At 44.2% G+C, this 24,335-nt stretch overlaps 1 protein-coding gene across 3 annotated transcripts in view; it reads right to left on the reverse strand.

The window, feature by feature from the left end:
- DGLUCY (D-glutamate cyclase) overlaps window positions 1–24,335 on the reverse strand; it is a 46,003-nt gene that overhangs the window by 12,562 nt on the left and 9,106 nt on the right. For all 3 annotated transcript variants that reach the window (XR_013978662.1, XM_080977196.1, XM_080977197.1), the window contains exons 2-10: window positions 13,302–13,413; window positions 11,608–11,761; window positions 10,342–10,540; window positions 9,791–9,941; window positions 9,031–9,153; window positions 7,656–7,853; window positions 2,273–2,533; window positions 1,080–1,179; window positions 571–719 (exon numbers count right to left, since the gene is read on the reverse strand). Coding sequence is in view for 2 of the 3 variants with exons in the window: in XM_080977196.1 (XP_080833322.1) it covers window positions 571–719; window positions 1,080–1,179; window positions 2,273–2,533; window positions 7,656–7,853; window positions 9,031–9,153; window positions 9,791–9,941; window positions 10,342–10,540; window positions 11,608–11,761; window positions 13,302–13,404 (1,438 nt within the window). In the remaining variant the exon portion in view is untranslated. The remainder of the gene's footprint in view (window positions 1–570; window positions 720–1,079; window positions 1,180–2,272; window positions 2,534–7,655; window positions 7,854–9,030; window positions 9,154–9,790; window positions 9,942–10,341; window positions 10,541–11,607; window positions 11,762–13,301; window positions 13,414–24,335) is intronic.

The following is a 24,335-nucleotide window of genomic DNA, read 5'->3' on the forward strand; positions in this document are numbered from 1 at the left end:
TAAGCCCATTAATCATTTTATTTCACTTTAGGATTTGAGCAAGCTTACTAAACCCGTTTTGAGTATGCAGCTTGGACCCATTTCCCAAAGGTTATCCCATTATTAAAAGCTTTTGATATAAAATGACCATTCAATATAATCAAAGGACTTTTCATCTTACAGAACAACATTACTGCCTTTCTAACCTGTGCTAGAGATCTGCAACCTCCCAGATCATCATTTTCACTCCTTCTGAAGATTGGGATATTTGCCCATCTCCAGCCTTGTATCACTTCACCCCTCCCCCAGGATTTCCCAGTGATCATAGACAGAGGTCTGTAAAGTCCAACAGGAAGCTCATTGGGTCTTGAATTCAAAGTAGCTATTTCCTGACCAAAGTAGCTATTTCCTGACCAACTCTTTATCCATCTTGAAATTCAGTCTTGAACCGTCATCGGTCATTCTACTTCTGCAAAGTTTCACACAGCAAACACACTGGAATAACAGACATCAACCATTATGGTTTTCACTAGCATGTAATAATAATAGTACATCCTTTAGGTTATTGAACAAAAATGGCACCACACTTACCTGTTGTAGTAATTCCTGGGATATTTTGTGCAGCTAGAAAGAGTTCATCAATGGGATCCACTAAATGCTTAATATTAATTTTTCTTGCATTATAATAATTGCCATCAGCAGCCATCCCAGTACGTTCAATTGCTATCAGGTGATTAAATCTAGTTAACGGGGGAGAAATTATATTATGAGGAGCAGTTCTACGATTCAGATCTAATAGATTTACTTCTGCTCTTTTTCTTTGTTCTTGTACAGCCCCCATGTCAGGCGAATGCCACTATCTCTTGCCCCTACCCTCCTGCAATCCCTCCATTCACATATATCTCTCTGTACTATTCTGGATTATTCCTCAGGAAACTGCCTGTTATAATTCCACTGGCAACCTGCTTCTTCCACTTTCCCCCATCAGGTCTTTATTCTCACCCTTCACTCTTTACTAGTAAGGGCTTAAAGACTGCCATGAGATAAACAGTTGTGTCTTCCTCAGTTTGCTTACTCCTTTGCTTTTTTAAGGAACATACCTAGGCTTTTCTGGATTTCCATCTTCGCACAAAAACAGCAAAGCTGAATCTACAGAATCACTGTGATAGCTAATTATAGGGACCGGTGTCTCCAGTATCCCTAGAATATAACAGAAACATAATATATTCAGTGGAGGATAAAAAGACAGTAAGGCTCATGCAATAATTGAATTAGAGTAAAGGTAAAGGGACCCCTGTCCAGTCATGACCGACTCTGGGGTTGCGGCGCTCATCTCGCTTTATTGGCCGAGGGAGCCAGCGTACAGCTTCCGGGTCATGTGGCCAGCATGACTAAGCCGCTTCTGGCGAACCAGAGCAGCGCACAGAAACGCCATTTACCTTCCCGCCAGAGCGGTACCTATTTATCTACTTGCACTTTGACGTGCTTTCGAACTGCTAGGTTGGCAGGAGCTGGGACTGAGCAACGGGAGCTCGCCCCGTCACGGGGATTCGAACGGCCGACCTTTTGATTGGCAAGTCCTAGGCTCTGTGGTTTAACCCACAGTGCCACCCGCATCCCAAAATAATTGCATTATTTCCTTGCAATTATAACATTTTATCAGCTGCTCAGTGGTTTGGGAAGCATGGACCTAGCTCATTCATGCCTTACTCAAATGGCTTTCCATCACTTTTACAAAAATAAATGGTCTTGGGAAGAGGAGGTGGAGTGTTACTGCAAGAAGGCAAAACCAGAGACACAGAAAGTAGACCCAGCCATAGATTTACTTTGGTATTGCAAAAAACCATTCAATTCAGGGTTGAAGAATCCAGGCACTTCTGATGTCCACTTCCCACCAGATCCAGTCAACTAGGCCAATGGTCAGGGATTTAATTAACATTATATACACCGTCTTATCCACATGTGGGGAATGTGCTATGAAGACATGGACCAAGGGCTGTCCTGACTTTTCAGAGGAGAGATAATCATGGGGATGCCAGTTTTGGTAGCACCCCCACGATAAACATAATACTTATGTCTGATCTGGCCATGGCGATACATGGTGCACTTTCTTTTCCCCATGACTGTATATGACCTGGGTCCAGGCTGGGTCTTCCCTATATCTTTCTGGAAGTTGAGAATGTGGTCATTTTTTAAAAATTTCAAGATATCTTCCTCTTAGCTCCACTGAAAACTCTTGTTTTTAAAGCAAGCAACACATGATCAAGTTATGTTAACAATGGCCATGCCGTACCTTGTTCAACGGCTTCCTTGATGATCTTTTCATTCAGATTCAGAGCTCTTTGATCAGTTACGATAGCTACGTTCTTCCCCAAGGCGTTCAACATAGCTGCCATTGCAATAGCCCCTGGAGGCCCATCGTTCTCTTCAGGCGGCTCATACTTGAAGTGGGTAGGGAATCCAGTAGTAATCAGCACAGACTGGGCATGGGAAATGGACAGACATGCCTTCAGGAGTTCATCTTGAGTAAGCAGATGAGTCACACCTCTGTCCCCTAAAGGCAGATGAAACAACTTTTCGAGTGAAATCATCCCTGAGCCTTGCTAGTAACATATTAACATTTAGATAACTATTGGAGACTTCATCCGCACATTTCAAGCAGGACTAATCTGAGCGGAATGCTGATCCACAACAGGTTTTCACAATATCCACTGCAATATCTCACAGAATGGAAGGGGAAGAAATGGAGGCAGTGAGAGATTTTACTTTCTTGGGCTCCATGATCACTGCAGATGGTGACAGCAGTCACAAAATTAAAAGACGCCTGCTTCTTGGGAGAAAAGCAATGTCAAACCTAGATAGCATCTTAAAAAGCAGAGACATCACCTTGCCAACAAAGGTCCGTACAGTTAAAGCCATGGTTTTCCCAGTAGTGATGTATGGAGGTGAGAGCTGGACCATAAAGAAAGCTGATCGCTGAAGAATCGATGCTTTTGAATTATGGTGCTGGAGGAGACTCTTGAGAGTCCCGTGGACTGCAAGAAGATCAAACCTATCCATTCCTAAGGAAATCAGCCCTGAGTGCTCACTGGAAGGACAGATCGTGAAGCTGAGGCTCCAATACTTTGGCCACCTCACGAGAAGAGAAGACTCCCTGGAAAAGACCCTGATGTTGGGAAAGATGGAGGGCACAAGGAGAAGGGAACGACAGAGGACGAGATGGCTGGACAGTGTTCTCGAAGCTACGAACATGAGTTTGACCAAACTGCGGGAGGCAGTGGAAGACAGGAGTGCCTGGCGTGCTCTAGTCCATGGTGTCACGAAGAGTCGGACACGACTAAATGACTAAACAACAACAATCTCACAGAACCAAGGCACCAGAATTAGAAACCCAGTGCTGCTTTGCAGCTCTTTATCCTTGCCTATGATGCAATACAGAGGTTAACCGTGCCCTGTGGAATGCCTTCCCATCAGATGTCAGAAGGAAATAAACAACTATCTGACTTTTAGAAGACGTTTGAAGGCAGCTCTGTATAAGGAAGTTTTCAATGTTTGATGTTTCCCTGTGCTTAATGTGTTTAATTTGTTGGAAGCTGCCCAAAGTGGCTGGGGCAACCCAGTCTGATGGGCAGCATATGAATTACTGATAAGAACAAGAATAACAATAGGTATATATTGAATCCCCTTCATGGATCACTGCCTTGCCGTGGCGAAGGGGCTTGAATAACTCAGAGAAGCTATGAACTATGCCAAGCAGGGCACCCAAGATGAACAGGTCATAGTGGAGAGTTTTGACCAAACGTGATCCACCTGGAGGAGGAACCGGCAAGCCACTCCAGTATCCCTGCCAAGAAAACTCCATGGACAAAGACAACAGGCATATAAAAGTTATGACGCTGGAAGATGAGCCCCTCAGGTCGGAAGGTGTCCAACATGCTACTGGGGAAGAGCGGAGGACAAGTACAAGTAGATCCAGAGCTGATGAAGCGGCTGGGCCAAAGCCGAAAGGACGCTCAGTTGCGGATATGCATGGAAGCGAAAGGAAAGTCCAATGCTGTAAAGAAAAATATTGCATAGGAACCTGGAATGTAAGAACCATGAACCTGGGTAAGTTGGATGTGGTTAAAAATGAGATGGCAAGAATAAATATTGACATCCTGGGCATCAGTGAACTAAAATGGACGGGAATGGGCGAATTCAGTTCAGATGACTATCATATCTACTACTGTGGGCAAGAAACCCGTAAAAGAAATGGAGTGGCCCTCATAGTCAACAAAAGAGTGGCGAAAGCTGTACTGGGATGCAATCTCAAAAATGATAGAATGATCTCGATACAAATCCAAGGCAGACCTTTTAACATCACAGTAATCCAAGTTTATGCACCAACTACTGGTGCTGAAGAAATTGAAATTGACCAGTTCTATGAAGACTTACAAGACCTTATAGAAGTGACACCAAAGAAGGATGTTCTTCTCATTATAGGGGATTGGAATGCTAAAGTAGGGAATCAAGAGATAAAAGGAACAACTGGCAAGTTTGGCCTTGGAGATCAAAACGAAGCAGGGCAAAGGCTAATAGAGTTCTGTCAAGAGAACAAGCTGGTCATCACAAACACTCTTTTCCAACAACACAAGAGACGACTCTACACATGGACATCACCAGATGGGCAGCATCAAAATCAGATTGATTATATTCTCTGCAGCCAAAGATGGAGAAGCTCTATACAGTCAGCAAAAACAAGACCTGGAGCTGACTGTGGCTCAGATCATCAGCTTCTTATAGCAAAATTCAAGCTTAAACTGAAGAAAGTAGGAAAAATCACTGGGCTGGTAAGATACAATCTAAACCAAATCCCTTATGAATACACAGTGGAAGTGAGGAACAGGTTTAAGGATTTAGATTTGCTGGACAGAATGCCTGAAGAACTATGGGTGGAGGCTCGCAACATTATACAGGAGGCAGCAACTAAAACCATCCCAATGAAAAAGAAATGCAAGAAAGCAAAGTGGCTGTCCAACGAGGCCTTACAAATAGTGGGGGAGAGAAGGCAAGCAAAATGCGAGGGAGATAGTGCAAGATACAGGAAACTGAATGCAGATTTCCAAAAAATAGCAAGGAGAGACAAGAAGGCCTTCTTAAATGAGCAATGCAAAGAAATAGAGGAAAACAACAGAATGGGAAGAACTAGAGATCTGTTCAAGAAAATCGGAAATATGAAAGGAACATTTAGTACAAAGATTACCATAATAAAGGACAAAAGTGGTAAGGACCTAACAGAAGCAGAAGACATCAAGAAGAGGTGGCAAGAATACACAGAGGAATTATACCAGAAAGATATGGATGTCTCGTACACCCCAGGTAGTGTGGTTGCTGACCTTGAGCCAGACATCCTGGAGAGTGAAGTCAAATGGGCCTTAGAAAGCACTGCAAATAACAAGGCCAGTGGAAGTGATGGTATTCCAGCTGAACTATTTAAAATTTTAAAAGACGATGCTGTTAAGGTGCTACACTCCATATGCCAGCAAGTTTGGAAAACTCAGCAGTGGCCAGAGGATTGGAGAAGATCAGTCTACATCCCAATCCCAAAGAAGGGCAGTGCCAAAGAATGCTCCAACTACCGCACAATTGCACTCATTTCACACGCTAGCAAGGTTATGCTTAAAATTCTACAAGGAAGGCTCAAGCTGTATGTGGACCGAGAACTCCCAGAAGTGCAAGCTGGATTTCGAAGAGGCAGAGGAACCAGAGACCAAATTGCAAACATGCGCTGGATTATGGAGAAAGCTAGAGAGTTCCAGAAAGACATCTACTTCTGCTTCATTGACTATGCAAAAGCCTTTGACTGTGTCGACCACAGCAAACTATGGCAAGTTCTTAAAGAAATGGGAGTGCCTGAGCACCTCATCTGTCTCCTGAGAAATCTCTATGTGGGACAAGAAGCTACAGTTAGAACTGGATATGGAACAACTGATTGGTTCAAAATTGGGAAAGGAATACGACAAGGCTGTATATTGTCTCCCTGCTTATTTACCTTATATGCAGAATTCATCATGCGAAAGGCTGGGCTGGATGAATCTGAAGCCGGAATTAAGATTGCCGGAAGAAATATCAACAACCTCAGATATGCAGATGACACAACCTTGATGGCAGAAAGTGAGGAGGAATTAAAGAACCTTTTATTGAGGGTGAAAGAGGAGAGCGCAAAATATGGTCTGAAGCTCAACATCAAAAAAACGAAGATCATGGCCACTGGTCCCATCACCTCCTGGCAAATAGAAGGGGAAGAAATGGAGGCAGTGAGAGATTTTACTTTCTTGGGCACCATGATCACTGCAGATGGTGACAGCAGTCACGAAATTAAAAGACGCCTGCTTCTTGGGAGAAAAGCAATGACAAACCTAGACAGCATCTTAAAAAGTAGAGACATCACCTTGCCAACAAAGGTCCGTACAGTTAAAGCTATGGTTTTCCCAGTAGTAATGTATGGAAGTGAGAGCTGGACCATAAAGAAGGCTGATCGCCGAAGAATTGATGCTTTTGAATTATGGTGCTGGAGGAGACTCTTGGGAGTCCCATGGACTGCAAGAAGATCAAACGTATCCATTCTTAAGGAAATCAGCCCTGAGTGCTCACTGGAAGGACAGATCGTGAAGCTGAGGCTCCAATACTTTGGCCACCTCATGAGAAGAGAAGACTACCTGGAAAAGACCCTGATGTTGGGAAAGCTGGAGGGCACAAGGAGAAGGGGACGACAGAGGATGAGATGGTTGGATGGTGTTCTTGAAGCTACCAGCATGAGTTTGATCAAACTGCGGGAGGCAGTGGAGGACAGGAGTGCCTGGCGTGCTCTGGTCCATGGTGTCACGAAGAGTCGGACACGACTAAACGACTAAACAACAACAATATATTGAATGCTTCAGTTTTTGCAGGAGTTATTAGTATTGGCTTCCTTCTGCTTCTGTTAAATTTTTCAACGCATGGAAAATGAGTGACACATAGGCAATGCAAGGGTTAAAGAGGCAGCAGGTGAATTGCATGGCTAAGTGTTCATGACCCAACCAACAATCCAGCCCCATTTCTCTTCCTTTTGAAGAGAGGGGCAAGCACAAGCTTTAGCATGGGAAATGACAGGCGTCTTTGCTCTGGGCAACCTAACAGGCACTTTTGCAAGTGGGTGGGGCCTGGTGTCTCTGTATCCTTGATGCTGGAGGTGCTGGCTCCAACTTACTCTCCAGTAGCTTTCCTGAAGGAGACTCCTTACTGACAGGAGTGGCAATAGGGGTTGGCAGTGGAGGTGGCCCTTTATGAGGCATGGAGTGGAACCCGCTTGAACCTTCCCCAGGATCCAGCTCCTGACTCTCTTGATCACTGGCCCCCTCTTCCAGCTTAGACGTTTATTGATTTCATCTCTCTCATCTCAATCAAGCCCTCTCTTGGGTCCTCTGGTTCCAACTCCCTGTCCTTTCCCAGCCCTGCTTCCTCCTCACAACCCTTCCATTACCCTCCATGATATCTCTATGGGGCTCAAGACACAGAAATGGGCATATGCATATTATCAGGAACAGAGCGCCCCTTTAGTGTCTCAATCTCGATCTTCCCTTTGACAAGAGTTGATGCAGGCAAATGTGCTGCAGACAAATCTTTACAATAAAGTTTTTCAATAAGAATGCGTCTACCTGGGTCTACTCCTACCATGTCTTCCAGACACCTGATTTTTCGCACAGCTGCTGCTGACGTGGTGCTGTAATGCAAAGGATTCTGACAAATACGATAGACTTCAGGGACATCTTTACCATCACCCGCTGCGGCATCCTCAAGTTTCAGGTCAGTAATAAACATGCAACCAGGAGCATGGGTAAAAGCAAGCGGAGACTCTGAAAAAGACAAACAGGCAATCTTGTGGGAGGACAGATCTCTTTTAAGCACTAAAACTCTCTTCTTTGTACTCACCCATGCAGCAATAAAAATATGTTGGGTACCACTGTTGAACCATGTCAAAGGGGAAGGCCCAGGCAGGACCAGAGAGGCCCAGAGCGACAAGCCTCCCTGCCCAGGCCTGATCATGGATAAGACCTTGCCGGTGGCCACTTGGAGGCCAAAGGCCTGAAAGGGAGAGGCGGAGCCCATAGCAGAGTCCGCTCAGCAGCCCAGAGTCACCCCCGGCACCAGCAAGTGGGAGCCTCCGTGTGAAGCAACCCTAAGAGAGGGGAGGAAAGGAGGGGGAGAGCAGGTGGGGGAGGAAGGGGTTAGCGGCAGGTGGGGGCAAATGACAGAGATGAGGCGTGGTGGTGGGTGTCCTGATGGGAGGGGTGTCTGGGTTCGTGCCCTTCGGAACATGGCAACCCTATAAAAATAAACAAGAGCAGCAGTCGCATTGCAAGCAGAGGCTTGAACTGCTCACCTCTGGGGGGTACCCTATTTTAACCTGAAAGGCAGAGTTGTCTGGCTGTACCTCCAGTCTGGAGACAGAACCCACATTTAAGTATGGTCCCTGTACAGGAGCTGAGAAACAATTTTGGAAGTCTTTGGAAAGTACGGATGTTCATTGGAAATTGAAATTGAAGCGGAATTTGCAGCACTTTGCTTGTTTGTCTGCAGTCAGGAAAGGAAAAAATTCAAGTGAATATTATGAATGAATATTTATGAAAAAAATACATTACTTAATAAATGACTTTTTAAGCATTGTTTTGATGTTTACAATGAAATGAATCAAAGTTTCATAAGTTATGCAACTTATGTTAAATAGAAGGCAGTGAGATGAATAACGTAGTATTTGGCAGAAAATTTGACAGTAGCCAATAGCCTTTTCTTTTTATGTCTGTGGCAGCGTTCTGACAAGGTTGGAGTTGTGATAGAGGGTGATAGCTTTTTTTTTTTTGAAAGGCAGTTTCCAAGTTTAGGTCAGACTTGGTAGAACAGTATATGGACCCACACTGGAAACAAATCTGTCAGGTTTTTCTGACTGAGTTTTTATCTAAATTTGGTAGAAAAGGTAGCAATTTTCTATACTATAGGAGAAATTCTTAAAAAATCTTCATTATTTATACATACTGCAATTGCTGACAGCTTCTGCACCTGTAACCCCACAGGCCCAAAAGACTGGAATATCCCCAGGTTGAGCCTGTACTGCATCGCCATAGTCGGGATTGGAAAGGTCTTGGATTCCTAAAAAACCTATAATCCCAAACACAATAAAATCATATGAATTTTGCAGCAGGAGGAATGGTTTAAGCTAAAGGAAAACCCAAAGACATCGGACTGCTATTATAAAACAGCAATTAACAAGGCGATCCTATACATGTCTACTCAGAAGTAAGTCCCACTGAATTACAGTATGGCAGCCTTATGTCCTGTTCATGGACATACTTTCTTAAGGGTGTGGTTGGCTGAATGTTGCTGGAAGATCCCATTCCCCTTATAGAGCTACAATTCCCAGAATTCCCAGGGAATTCTGTTAAACAACTCTGGAAACTGTAGCTCTGAGAGGAAAATGGGGTCTCCTAACAACTCTCAGAACACTTAACAAATCACACTTCCCGTGATTCTTTGGGGGGGAGCCTTGACTGTTTAAAGTAGATTATACAGCTTTAAATATATTGTGTAAATTGGGCCCAAGTCTTGCATTAGGTGTCAATGTGAAGTTCACTTAGGCTATTCCTGTATTTGTGTATAAAGTCATCCCAAAACTAAGCCTGGATGGGAAGTATGTTTCCCTAGAGAAACAAATTTGCAGCCTATGATATGTCTCTGTCTCTCTTTCACACACAAATACAGATATTTTAATTACATTTTTTTTTCTTAATGCACTGACCAGGGTTACCAATGTGAATTGGTGCTCCATGCGCCTTTTTCATCAAATAGGTAGTTCGCACAACTGCTTCCAATTTGTCTTTAGGAATAGGTCTCATGGTTGCTACTAGGTCACAGTGAAAATGTTCTGTATCCCAGCAAGGCACAGCAGTCTGGTAAAGTTTTAAAAATATACATTTCAAGAACTATTTGAGGATATTTCCAATAAAGGCTATGTTGGAAGCAAAACAAGACCACCCAAAAATGAGCTTCTTAATGTCCCCCCCCCCAAATATGGGGGATTCCCTGGATATGCATGTCTATACGTTTGCAAAATCTTTTTAACCAGCCTCCCTCACAGCCCAATATGTCCGTATGAGCTTGCAGAATTTGTAGGATGACATAATGCTGAGAACATAGAGATAAAAAAGAAATACTGAAATGACTCACTTCTTTGTCTGGATAGAAAACTGGGTTCATTTTTTTGGGGGGGGGAAGGGATGCTGTTGCAACAGGTTTTGTTTTGCTGATGTAAACCACTAAATAAGAAGCCACCAAATAATCTCTGCTTACCTTGTACATGCTAACATTACATTTCTGTTCGACATTTCTTACAGGAATGCCAACTTCCTGGAGCGCCTTTTCAAATGTGAAGCTACAGCCCAGGTAGAAGGTCACCATGTCTTTAAGCTGCTCAGAAAATTCCTTCAGACTTGTCAGAGTGCCTGTACATGCTCCATTCTCATATTTCTTGTACTGCAGACAGTCAGTTCTGCAAAAATAAACAAATATTATCCCCAAGAGTCTTCTGAAAATGATTATTTGAACTGGGTAACTGGATTCAGGCTGCACTCTTTTACAGTGGGAGCATGGCCCACTGAACTCAGGATAGTGCCCTATTTCTGTGTGTACATTCCACTATGTTTTGTCCACACCAATGGGCATTAGACAGCTGCTGTGGGTGGAGGCACATGTTCACTTATAACGCTTGTGGTAGATACCATTTCATTACTCCTATTTATTTTTAAAAAATAAACGTCTCAATTATCACTAAACCACTTTTCTTGGTTTTTTTTAAAAAATGAAATAGAGCTGTAGCACTGTAACACCATGACATTCATATTTTATGAGGTTTTAACCATAGCATTATAGTGTAATAGCCTTCTATATCTCATGCGCGCGCACACACACACACACACACACACACACAAACACACCCCAGAGAAGTCTTTCTGGAATAATTATAAGACTGGTTTTGTGTGTGGGTGTTTTTGTGAGTCTTTCCTAGATGCAAATGTAATAAAGTTCCGGCATATGTAAATTGGAAAAAAAGATCTGGCATATGTAATTGAAAACAAATATGAGGACAAATTGTGGCCTTAGCAACCCTGTGGAAACAGTTTCTGATAATATTAAAGAGGCTGCGGTAATAAGTACATTGGAGCTATAGGATGCCACGGCAACTGGCTTGCATGTCCTCCATGCTCAGGTTTGTGTGCTGGTGGGGATACGGGATGCAAGGCACATATTTCAAACTTTGGAGGGAATGCGCTCTGATACAAAGGCTTTGGTCAGCTGCACATAAGGAATATTACAAATGACAATACTGAATTTATTCGAGAATTATCTTTGCTTTCCATGTTTATGGGACTTAATTTTGCATTTGCTAATTACGATAAGCCAGTGGATAACCTAAATTTACCAGCATGGTACAGAATGATTTGGACATTAGAAACAGCAGGAAAAAATTAAGAGACAGCACTAAAATCCCAATTATGCAAGGAAAAGAAAAACCACAATCATCTTATGCCACCTGGCAGAACTTTGATCTATGCATACCTAATATCAGCATCACTGCTCAGAGACGGGCATTTCCATTCCCCTGGTTTACTTCTATACAGCAGTGGAAGTGGCCCATCATTGGCTTGGCAAAATTTTTCAAAGTCATCCGCAAGAGATTTGTGAAGAATCACAACGTTTGCCTGTTTAAATCCTGTGAACATTACAAAGCTCACATTTAAACTTATACATATGCAAACAGTATGTGTTCTGAAAGTATTTCTCAGGCATTCCATTTTCAATTGATGTTTTCAACATTACCCATGTTTAACTCGTGAATAGTATATTGGAAACATATGCTAAGCTGAATCAAGAATCCAGACTTGAGGCTAGGGGCTGACATTTGTGCTGTAATACCAGTATTCTGCTATTTTATGGCAGGGAAATAAATGGATGTGCCTTTGATTCAGATGTAGTTTCTTCACTGGTTTTCATAGAATCATAGAATCATAGAGTTGGAAGAGACCACAAGGGCCATCGAGTCCAACCCCCTGCCAAGCAGGAAACACCATCAGAGCACTCCTGACATATGGTTGTCAAGCCTCTGCTTAAAGACCTCCAAAGAAGGAGACTCCACCACACTCCTTGGCAGCAAATTCCACTGTTGAACAGTTTTAATACACAACATTTTGTTACGTTCTTTTTCTATATGTTGTTCTATGTTTTTGGCTTGCAACAAGATCTCCAGCCTATTCATGAATTTTCAAACTGAGGACAAAAAGGCAAAACAACCTGAAAAGGCAAACAACTTTAAATAGCAGCAACTAGTAGGTTTGCTATATTAAGACAATGAGTCAAGTTTTATTTTATGCACTTTGTAAACACCCTCAGGCCACAAACAGTGAAGCTTGCAAGTGAAACGTTAGTATTTGTGGCATAAATAATAAAGAGAATAAGGCTACGCTGAGAAGTAATTGTGGTTAGGTAGCACTCTAAATTCTAAAGCTGTACCCTTAGCAAACTGGTTTTAAGTATTATGCAGTGTATATAAACCATCTTTTGACTGAACGTTATACTTGTCATGATTCACTTAATAAAAATGAAATGAAAATAAAAAACAGGGATATTAAATGTATACTCTTTTTTATTAGTATTATAAATCAAATGTATATTCCAATACGTTATTGTTGATTACAGTGAAACTTACCTGAGATGTAACTTCACAATATTGTGCTAAGTTGATATTCATATTTATGAAACGACTTTACATTGTATGTAAGAACTGTGCATACCCATTTATCAAAAATACTTATGATGCTTTAGATATATAAAAGAAATATTCCTAATTCTAAAATATTATTATAAAGAAATAATTTGATCTAAGAGAGAACAAAAAGCAATGTTCTTGTGATAAAACTGAGTGACCCAAATTGTTGTGGAAGGGTTTTAATCCGAGTTATGTTGGGAGCTAAAAACATCATTATAAACCATTTTTAAAATGTTGATTTCCTCCTAAAACGGGATGGCTAATCCCCATGTTAGGGCCCTGGTCCAGCCCCTCAAGCAAACTCCCCCCTGCCCCCAGAGGGGTACAAATCGGTCCTTCCTCAGTCATCAACTTGGATCGTTTTATGAGCAGTGAGCAAGGATGAATGTGACCCTCAGCTGAAAAACAGATTAGTTAATGCCTATCATAAAAGAATATCACTAACATCTCCACTTATATTCAACATGAGGAATATATTTCTTTTTACCTTCTGCCATTCCAGAAGTATTGCTAATGCTGAGTTTATTTGTTCGAATTAGACTCCTGACAGCATGTGGCAGAAGGGTTTTCAAGCCGCCTATGAAAACCATATTTTCATCCTGAAATAACAGAAAAAATGTGATTACATTGGGGGGGGGGTACCCAATATCAAGTAAATGAAGGTGACGGGACTTCCCCTTCCTCTCCTCCCTGCTGCAGCAGATTTCCAATTGCAGAAGAGGAACTCCATTCTACAAGAGGGGTGACACAATTGGATGTCATCTGTTCTAATTATATACAGTGGCACCTTGGTTCAAGAACAGCTTAGTTTATGAACAACTTGGATTAAGAACGCTGCAAACCTGGAAGCAGGTGTTTTGGTTTGTGAACTTTGCCTTGGAAGCAGAACATGTTCCACTTCCTGTCGAGTGTGGTCCATTTGTAAATTGAGTCCCCCGCTGCTATGGGAGAGCACGCCTTGGTTTAAGAATGCTTTGGTTTAAGAACGGACTTGCGGAACGGATTAAGTTCATAAACCAAGGTACCACTGTATTTTTACTCTTACATGCAACTTTGTTGCAAATTACACCATGGAATGCATATGGATTTTGTATTACATTTTTTTGTCTTTGGGAAATTGCAATATATTTAAAAGTACTTATAGAAACAAAGAGAACACCCAGTAATATTTAAAGCAGTGATTTTATCACTAGGTTGAGAAACATCAGTTTTATCATTTATTCGCCTTAAATTGTCACCTTAGAAATATTTTATTTGGACCTTTTTAATTTAGCTGATTAAATTGCAAAGTATTGGTTAGAAGGCTGGGCAAGTGAGTCCCTATTACTTTCTTTAGTAACTGTTCGATTGATACTTGTTTTAAAATATTGCTTTAAAATATTACTGAAATTACATTTTATTTTATTTTTTGTTTCTAACAAACTCAGGCTAAATCTATTTACTTAAATTTACCTTGCTACATTATGGCTTCGCCACTTCAGACATAACAACAAATTATATACTAATGTTACCATTTCAAGCATTTTACAAACTTCAGTTTCAATCAAAACAAAATGCTAATTATCTCACCTCTAAGGTTAATTTTAATTCTTCTGAAGACATTGCTAGGAAGAAAGATTATTTCCGAGGGAGAAACAGAGTTTTAAAGCATGAAAGATTCACTGGTGTTCTTTTAAAAGTAATGAGGTAAATATTCAACACATAGTTATACATTTCTAGCAAATGCTAATCCTTCTTAACAACACCTGGTATTTTTCTTTATCTTGTCAGTGCAAGACTCCAGATAAACAGTTGTATATTTATGCCTATAATAATCTGTTTTTAGCAGTCTTTTTGTAGGATATTCTAGAGGGGTAGCTGTGTTAATCTACTTTTTACAGCAAACACAAACACATACACAAGAGTCTTGCAGTGTCGGTTACAGATTTATTGTGGTATAAATCTCTGGTAGTAGAGTCCACCTCATCATCTGGTGTAAGCTCCAGCGGACTTTAGTTAGCCATTAGACCCTCTCATGGAATTAAAATTTGAACTAAAAAGGAATTTAAATCTCATAAGTGCCTTCCATAGCAAAAACCCTCTTTAAAATGTGACATTTGAAGTTACTTTCTCCAGAATAACATTTAAAGAGCATTTAAATTTGGCCTCACTCTACAGCAGAGCATTTCACTTGTGGTCCAAGGACCACCAGTGGTCCATGATCTTCATTCAGGTGGTCCCCAGGCATCTACGGATTTGTGGTTGAAGATGCATTAAATTTACATGTTGATTTTTAATTGTATTTTTATTGCCTCTTTTGTGTCTTACATTGCACTTTATTGTATTACAATTACAATGGCGTGGAATCAAGTATAACATATAATAAATGAAAGATATAATAAAATACATTAAAAATCATGCAACATCTAGGACAACGGCCAGGAAAATAATCAAATTCTCTGCCAAGTCCCTCAGCAATTTTCAAGTTGTCCATGGGAAAAGAGGTTTGGGAACCACTGTTCTACAGGAAACTTTTCTATCTTTTTTTGTAGCTTTGAGGTTTTTTTTAAAGAATATAAGAACAGAAAATTGCACAACACAATTCATTAGTCAACCTTAACATAGGGATAAAACAATTCAATATTTATTATTTTAAAACAGTTCTTATACAACCTGAGGAATGCAAAAACTTAGAAAGTACAAACATATGGGAGGAAACCTGCTCATCAAAAAAGACTCCAATGTGGACTGAACTTGTTTAATGGCCACATGATACAAATGGTTGGATGGGCATCTATCATGGATGCTTTAGAGATTTGGCATTGCAGGGGGCTCACCTAGATGACTCATGGGGTCTCTTCCAACTCTATGATCATACTATTCTATTAGATGCTAAAGAACCTGAAATTAAGAAACACCTTATCCATGGGCATAGCTAGGATTTATGTTGGGAGGGGAAAGGCTTTATGTTGGGGGGGGGGCAGAACCTCAGTTAGTTAAGTATTTTTATTGATTTACTTAATGGGGGGGGGAGCTGCTTTTAAGATTTTAGAACTTCTAGGATTTATTGAGTGCTGGTGATGCCATCACAGCACTGTAGGGGACACAGGTGGACTCCCCTCTGACTGTTAGAATTCCTGCTCCGTGATTGCAGCCATGGGATTGTTGTCTATCACATGACAGTGTATGTTTTGACTCCACAGTGTGGGAAGTGACAGAGACAGGATGTTTGTGTTACTGTGTTCCGTGAAGTGGGACTATTGTCCTTTGTCCTTTTTCTCTTTGCTGTCTGATGCTAAAGAGAGAGGGAGCCATGTTGCAGTGCTCCGTGTGTGTTTATATGTAAAAAAACGTAGATTAGCCAAAATGCTGAGTTGCTGAGGTCTGTTACGCAAACTGCGAACACTCTGCGGATCCCTAAGTGTGCTGATGTCTGTTGGCATCAGTAGCTGTGACGTTCAGGCTGAAAAAAGCTTTTGAAGCTCCCAAATGAAAGACCAAGAGGGAGAGAACATGCCAGTCGGGCATGTGTTTCTGCCAGGGTCCTACTCGAGAGTAGGACGAGCTCCTGACAGGGGACACATGTGGACTCCCCTCTGACATTGTGTACGATTAACAGCAGGACACCATGTTGGGAGAAGTAAAACAAAATTAACTTTATTTTCCTGCTTGCCACTTCTGATCTCCCTGTCAAGTGCCACCTACTGGCCCTTGTGCACTTATAGGTTTCTAGAATTCTTTGGGGGAAGACCAGGACTGTGTAAAGTGGTGTGACACTGCTCTAAATGTATGGTGCAGACCAATGTTGTGCTCCCTTTTTCTCATGGAGTGCTGCAGAAACTATAATATTCACTTACAAGACTATTTGTTCCAGAGGTTGGGTTTTACATTTATTAGGCTGCAATCTGAAGGCAAACACGCAAATCATCTTTCAGTTAGAATATTAGATTGTTGTTTTTATTTTACTTTGTTTTTTAACATTGTAGTTTACTAATCTGATTGGTCATCCGTGGGTGGCACATTCTGACTTTTGAGCATTATTGCTGCAAGTTGACTTTTTCAAATCCACATTGTCAGTGAGATTTAAGCGACCTAACCTACGAACAGGATTGAGGTGTTTTCTTTCCAAGGTTTAATTCAGAGCATTGTTTATAAATAAGGCTTATAAATAACGCTTATGCTCATATATATGTATATAAATAAAAATAATAGCTATCCCTGTTTGTGCTAATCTTAACACTTTCCCAAGTTGCACTATTGTAACCTGACTGTAGGTGGTGTATGAAAACTGTCTAATCACAAATATTTATTTTTATTTCCTCTATCATTATTCACATGCCAGTTTTTCATTGCTGTTCCATTATATTTCTTGTTGCAAATAATATTATGTGTTATATTCAGCTTTCATCTTGCCCTCCAAAACTGTATTTCATAGAATCATAGAATCATAGAGTTGGAAGAGACCACAAGGGCCATCGAGTCCAACCCCCTGCCAAGCATTTACTTATCTATACTGCATTATTTTCAACTGAACTTACTGAATTTCCTACCCTTCTAAACATATTACATATGTTAGGGAGAAAATGTATAATTTTAACAAAAAGTCAGAGAACATAGATTATTCTACAAGGTATAATACAAATAATGCAATTTTCACGACACATTTGTTTACTGCATTTGTGAATGGGTAAAATACCCAGTGTTATTCCTAGTGGGCCCATGGAAACTAAGATTTAATTACTAAAGTCGGTTGATTTAAATGGATTTACACTTGTAAACAATAAATCCTGGAAGTTTAACAAATCTATTTCCAAGATCTCAGATGTTCAGTTTCCTGTTCCTGTGACGGATGTGGTATCCAGGGGTCAGCAAACTTTTTCAGCCGGGGGCCAGTCCACTGTCCCTCAGACCTTGTGGGGGGCTGGACTATATTTTGAAAAATAATAATGAATGAATTCCTATGCCCCACAAATAACCCAGAGATGCATTTTAAATAAAAGGGCACATTCTACTCATGTAAAAACATGCTGATTCCTGGACCATCCGCGGGCCGGATTTAGAAGGCGATTGGGCCAGATCCAGCCCTCGGGGTTAGGTTGCCTATCCATGATTTAAATGGACTCACTCTTGTGACTTGAAATGATAAATTCTGGAAGTCTAAATAATTCTATTTCCATGATCTCAGACCTCCAGTTTCCTGTTCCTGTGACAGATGTCGTCTCAAAAGCCTTATCAGTCAATGACTACCATACAGAATCACACTGCCTTGGTTCTTGCCCCATGGAGTGACCTTTCCCAAAGTAAGACAAAAATGGGGTAGCTTGGTAAAGGGCCTGAAAAAGCGATGTCCATAACATTTTTTTAAAAAAATGCTGTACAGCTTAGTCCTGTGTTGAAACCAGGAGTCCCACTGTGCCCAGTAAGCTTCTTCCCTAATAAATTGTTTAGGATTGCAGCACCAAGATGGTCTTAAGAAGCACTTATTAAGTCTTCTGTGTTAAGTTGTGGGTGAACATATCAGATGACACAGCGATTCTTCAAACAGCTCTTGTTTATTCACAGGCCAGAACAGAACTGAACTGAAGGGTTCAGCCAGCCTGCTTATATAGAGCTCCAGAACAATGTAATTGTAACAACTTTCTGTAACTATCCAATCACTGAACGTCACTTTTGATCCCTTATTTGCATATGTGAACCTGAACTATCTACAGTATTCCCCTGCTGGCCCAGGGTGAGAACTTCAGTACATAACACCCCTCCCCACCAAGATAAGGCATTAGTTACAATCGTAATGGTTTTCTTATATACAGCACTACACGTAATGGTTCAATTAGGCACAAAAGCATATCGGTCACATTTCACATGCTTCCATTAGACCAACAGTGTTACATGTCCAACAACATAGTCCTTTAAATAAGTTGGGCGCTTGGAAACTCTGCCAGACTGCCGGGGAGCGGTATAACATTCTGTCCCACATATAACTGTGCACAAGGCTGCCCCATTAATTTCAATACTGGAGAAAACATCCATATAAGAGGAAACTGAAGACAGAAACCGCAAACTGACACACACAATAGAAAATAGTGTGGTTTTTCTTCTTCTGTAATGTTCCTTATTAGAACTTGGTTATTTGAAAGACTACATGAAACCAGAGAGAGCCTTAAATACACAGCACAATACTGTAAAGAGATTAGTGAACAGATTGCTAAACGTAATGGTGCCAAACACATCTACATGTGTGAGTTTGGATCACCGCCTGATACACAGTTCCAAGAAGAATAACAGCTTGCACAAATTCACAAAATTATTTCAATAAAAAAATGCCAGCTTGTTTGCTTTTCTTCAGAGAAACACTGTCTATAATTCATAGAACACCTACTCCAGTGGAAAGAATTCTGGTGGCAGCTCTATACTGTGAACTGTTGCAGAAAAGATATCGGAAGCCTTTGCACAAAAGGCACTTGAGAAGTTGTACAAGAGATTGCCCAACTCCTTACATTAGCAAAAGCACACCACTTTTGAAATATACTCAGAGTCGCAAAGTGATTTCATGCTCTTTATTCAGCTCATAGTGGTGAGGAGGAATGAATAAATGTCCCCTCACAGTATCTGCTTTATATACATTATTTACACAATGGGCTGCACATGATTGGCTAATTCTGGAATTCTACTGTAAGCCAATCAGGTTGTGGATTAACTTCTATCTGGAGCAGGATTGGGTGGTTCCTGCCAACCAATCATACTGCTGCATTGTTCTAGGACCAATCAGACTGCTGCATTCTGAATCCTATTGTTCTAGGACCAATCAGACTGCTGCCTTTTGGATCCTATTGTTCTAGGACCAATCAGACTGCTACAGTTTGGATCCTATTCAACTCAGTACATAACACCCCTCCCCTCTAAGTTCCAGTCCTGCCCGGGAGGTCGCATTCATAGTCCTCAAGGTATGCCGGCGGCCTACGTGTGCGTTGTGGCCTGGGGTGTTCCCTGGTCCGGGCTCCGGGTTCTGGCTCGTGTTCCAAGGATGCTGGCTGTGATGCGGCTGTTTGGTCTGGTGCAACCGGCTCGCTCAGTCGTGGTTCTGGTTCCGGTGTCCTTTCGGCCTCACGGGTCCTCTCTGTATTTACTGATTCTGCCTCTCCTGCTGGCCCCTCCTGCTCTATGGGCCTCACTGCCCCGCTGTTCCCTTGGGACTCCTCTGACCTGTCCTCCTCCTGGTTTTCTCCCGGGAATCGTCGCCGTATCTGGTCGCAGTGGCGGCGCCAGCATTGCCCCCCATCCGTTAGCACCTCGTACGACACGGGGCCAGTGACCCTGGTGATTGTGGCGGGTACCCATGCTGGGCCTGCCCCAAAATTCTTTGCGTACACTGGGTCCTGGGCCTCGAAGGTCCGGGGGTTCCTGCCTTCCCCCACCACTACCTCATCCTGAGCTCTATCGGGGTGAAGGCGGTCCAATCTGATTGCAAGGCGCCGACCCATTAGTAGTTCAGCGGGGCTCCGGCCAGTCGTTGAGCTGGGGGTGCTGTGCTGTGCTAGAAGGAATGTGGCAAGGCGGTACTCCCAGTCCCCTTGCGTCATGCGGCGAAGGGTGTCCTTGGTGGTCCGCACCATGCGTTCTGCTTGGCCATTGGTGGCAGGGTGGAACGGCGCCGAACGGATGTGGCGGATGGCGTTCTGCGCTGTGAAGGTTTGGAATTCTCCTGACGTAAATGCAGTCCCGTTGTCTGAGACGAGAGTGTCAGGGAGCCCGTGGGTTGCAAACAGCCTGCGTAGTACCCGGATGGCTGCGGACGTGGAAGTGGACGGTACCAGTGCGACTTCCAGCCATTTGGTGTAGGAGTCCACCACTATGAAGAATGTTTTCCCCTGAAAGGGGCCAGCGAAATCCACATGCAGGCGTGACCATGGTGCTCGGGCGGACTCCCAGGACTGGACTGGGGCCCTTGGGGGATCTGGGCGGGATTCTTGGCAGGCCTGGCAGTGTTTGACCCAGGCCTCTATCTCTCCATCGATCCCCGGCCACCACACATAACTCCTGGCAAGGGCCTTCATTCTTACTACCCCTGGATGTGTCTCGTGTAGGGCTGTGAGGACCCTTTTGCAGAGGGGCTGGGGAACAACGACTCTGCTTCCCCATAACAGGCACCCCTTGTGGGCCGACAGTTCATGTTTGCGGGTTGTGTAGCCGGCGAATTCTGGCCCGGGGCTGCTGCTGGGCCATCCCCTCCACACCCAGTCCAGGACCCGGGAGATGACCCTATCTTTCTTGGAATGGTGTGCAACTTCTTGTGCCTGAATGGGGCGGTCGGGAAGCAGCTCCAGGCTCATAACCTCTTGTGCAGGTGCTGGGTCAGGGCCTGTTTCCGGTAGTGGTAGCCTGCTGAGGGCGTCCGCATGGCCCATCGCCTTCCCAGGTCGGTGAATCAGTGCATACTGGTAGCTGGCAAGGAAAATTGACCACCTGAGGACGCGAGGAGACAGCACTTGGGGGGTCTGCTTTTCGGGGGCAAACAAGCCAAGCAACGGCTTGTGGTCAGTCACCACGGTGAAGGGCCGCCCGTACAAGAAATCATGGAATTTTTTTTACTCCCTTTACGATTGCCAGACCCTCCTTGTCGATTTGCGAGTAGTTCCGCTCGGTTGTGTTGAGTGTCTGGGAAAAGTACGCCACCGGTACCTCTCTTCCATCCGGGAGTTGGTGCCCCAGGACAGCTCCAATGCCATAGGGTGAGGCGTCGCATGCTAGCACCACCGGCAGCCTCTCGTCGAAGTGTGCCAAGACCGAGTTTGAGACAAGCAAGTCCTTGACTGCCTGGAATGCGGCCTCCTGGCGCTGGCCCCACACCCAAGGGGCCCGCTTGTCCAGGAGTCTGTGTAGGGGCTCCGCTACCGCCGCCTTGTGGGGAAGGAAGGAATGGTAAAAGTTCAATAGTCCCAAGAAGGCCTGAAGTTCAGTCTTGCTCTTGGGCGCTGGGGCATCACAAATGGCCCGTACCTTGTCCCCAGTCGGGTGGACCCCTTCTGCGTCCACCATAAATCCCAGAAAGTCCACCTGAGGCACTCCTAGTAGACATTTTTCCCGCTTCACCTTGAGACCCGCCGTCTGGAAACGGTGCAGAACGGTGCGGAGGCGGTCCTCAAACTCCTCTGGTGTGGGGCCGGCAATCAACACATCATCGAAGAAGGGGGTGACGCCAGGAATCCCTTTAAGGAGAGAGTCCATTATATTCTGGAATATGCCTGGTGCCACGCTGACACCGAATTGCAGCCGCTTTACCCTGAACGCTCCTCTGTGCGTCACAATCGTCTGTGCCTCTGCTGTGGCCTCATCTACTGGCAGCTGTTGATATGCTTGGGCCAAGTCCAGCTTGCCAAAAATTTTCGACCCAGCCAGGGTGGCAAGGACATGGCTGACCACTGGCACTGGGTATGCGTGGGCCGTGAGGGCCTTGTTTATGGTACATTTGTAGTCTGCGCAGATGCGGACCGAACCATTAGGCTTGACGGGTGTGACGATTGGGGTTTCCCAGGGAGCATTAGGCACCGGCTCCAGCACTCCTTGCTCTACGAGTCGGTCCAATTCCTCGTCTATACGGGGTTTCAAGGCGAACGGGACCCGGCGGGCCTTGAGCCTGACCGGTCGTACTGCGGGGTCAAGCTGTAGCGCAATGGGGGGGCCCGTATACTGTCCCAATTTCCCATCGAAAACCCCTGGAAATTCCTTGCATATGGCGTCCACGTCCACTTGTAAGCTAGTGTGGTTCACCCCGGTGACAGCTAGCCCCAGTGGTCCAAACCATGCCAATCCCAGTAAGCTAATGTAGGGGCCCTTGACCACAAGCAAGTCCAGTTGCCGCGTCCGCCCTCGGTATTGCACCCTGAAGGTCCCCACCCCCATTGTGGGGACCTTACGTTTCTGGAAGTCCCGGAGGGTGAATGGGGCCGGCCTGAGTTTGGGACCCCCAGTGGGACACAGTTTCCTTAAGGTCCTTGCCGAGATTATGGATAGAGTTGAACCCGTGTCAAGCTCCATGCGGCATGGGGCCCCCTCTATCTGTACCTCTACATAAATTTTCTCTACGTTGGGGTGGGGCAACTGGTATACCTGGAAATCCGTGAGCTCCGTCGAGTTGCCTTGGTGCGTTGGGCCCCGGGACCTGGGGCTCTTGGATTGGTCATCTGATGCCTGGTGTCGGGTGGGCCGAGCCCGACACACCCGGGCGATGTGTCCCGATTTTCTGCACTGCCTGCACTCTGCGTTGCGGAAACGGCAGGTCCTCCTCTCGTGACTCTCCCCGCAGCTTGCGCAGTTCCCTCCTTCTCGTCGAGGCAGCTGTGGTCTGTGCGCTGCTTGAGTGCGCTGCTGTACTCGGTGCACCTCCTCCCTGTCGGATCCTGAGTCGTCGGTGAGGTCTTCATGGTGGACCCTCGGTTGGGATGGCAGGCTCGGCCGTGCCTCTTGGGTCGACCTCTCGGCAGCTTCTGTTGCCAGGGCCTCCTCCAGAGCGACCTGGAACGTTAGGTCCTTCTTAGCGTAGAGGCGTCGTTGCAGCTTCTCATCCTTCAGGCCACCGACGAGGCGGTCACGAAGCATGTTCTCCAGCTCTGAGAAGTTGCAGAACCGGGCGGCTTGGCGGAGAGAGGTCACAAACCCAGTTATGGTTTCCCCAGGGGCTTGCCGCTTTGCGTAGAAGGCATTTCGACGAGCCACCACTGAGGGCTGCGGCGAAAAGTGCCCCTTCAGCTGTTCCATTATTGTTTTGTATGGAACAGTAGCGACGTCTTCAGGCGCAAGGAGAGCCCGGGCGATTTCAAACGTCTCCTCTCCGCAGACGCTGAAGAATATCGCCCTCTTCTTGGCGTCTTCTTCGTCGGTGACCCCTTTGGCTTCTAGGAGGAAGGTGAAACGGGAGGCGTACGCTTCCCAGTCTCCAGATGCTGGGTTGAATGGCGAGAAGCTGCTGTTGGCTGCCATTCTGAGTTCCTTGTGCCCCGGAGCTGAAGCCTGGATACACGGTGCGAGGCAGCGGTGCGGCAGTTGGCGGTGCTGCGGTGCTGTGTGTGGCAGTCAGCTCAGCGGGATCCCATCCTCGTCGCCAGTGAAATATACTCAGAGTCGCAAAGTGATTTCATGCTCTTTATTCAGCTCATAGTGGTGAGGAGGAATGAATAAATGTCCCCTCACAGTATCTGCTTTATATACATTATTTACACAATGGGCTGCACATGATTGGCTAATTCTGGAATTCTACTGTAAGCCAATCAGGTTGTGGATTAACTTCTATCTGGAGCAGGATTGGGTGGTTCCTGCCAACCAATCATACTGCTGCATTGTTCTAGGACCAATCAGACTGCTGCATTCTGAATCCTATTGTTCTAGGACCAATCAGACTGCTGCCTTTTGGATCCTATTGTTCTAGGACCAATCAGACTGCTACAGTTTGGATCCTATTCAACTCAGTACATAACACCTTTATTTCAGTTTCCTTTTTTGACAGTTCCCTTTTCCCTCACTATGTCAGGAAAAACCTCCACAGAAC

Source organism: Podarcis pityusensis (genome assembly GCF_964106645.2).
Source record: "Podarcis pityusensis genome assembly, chromosome: 1".
Classification (NCBI taxonomy): domain Eukaryota; kingdom Metazoa; phylum Chordata; class Lepidosauria; order Squamata; family Lacertidae; genus Podarcis; species Podarcis pityusensis.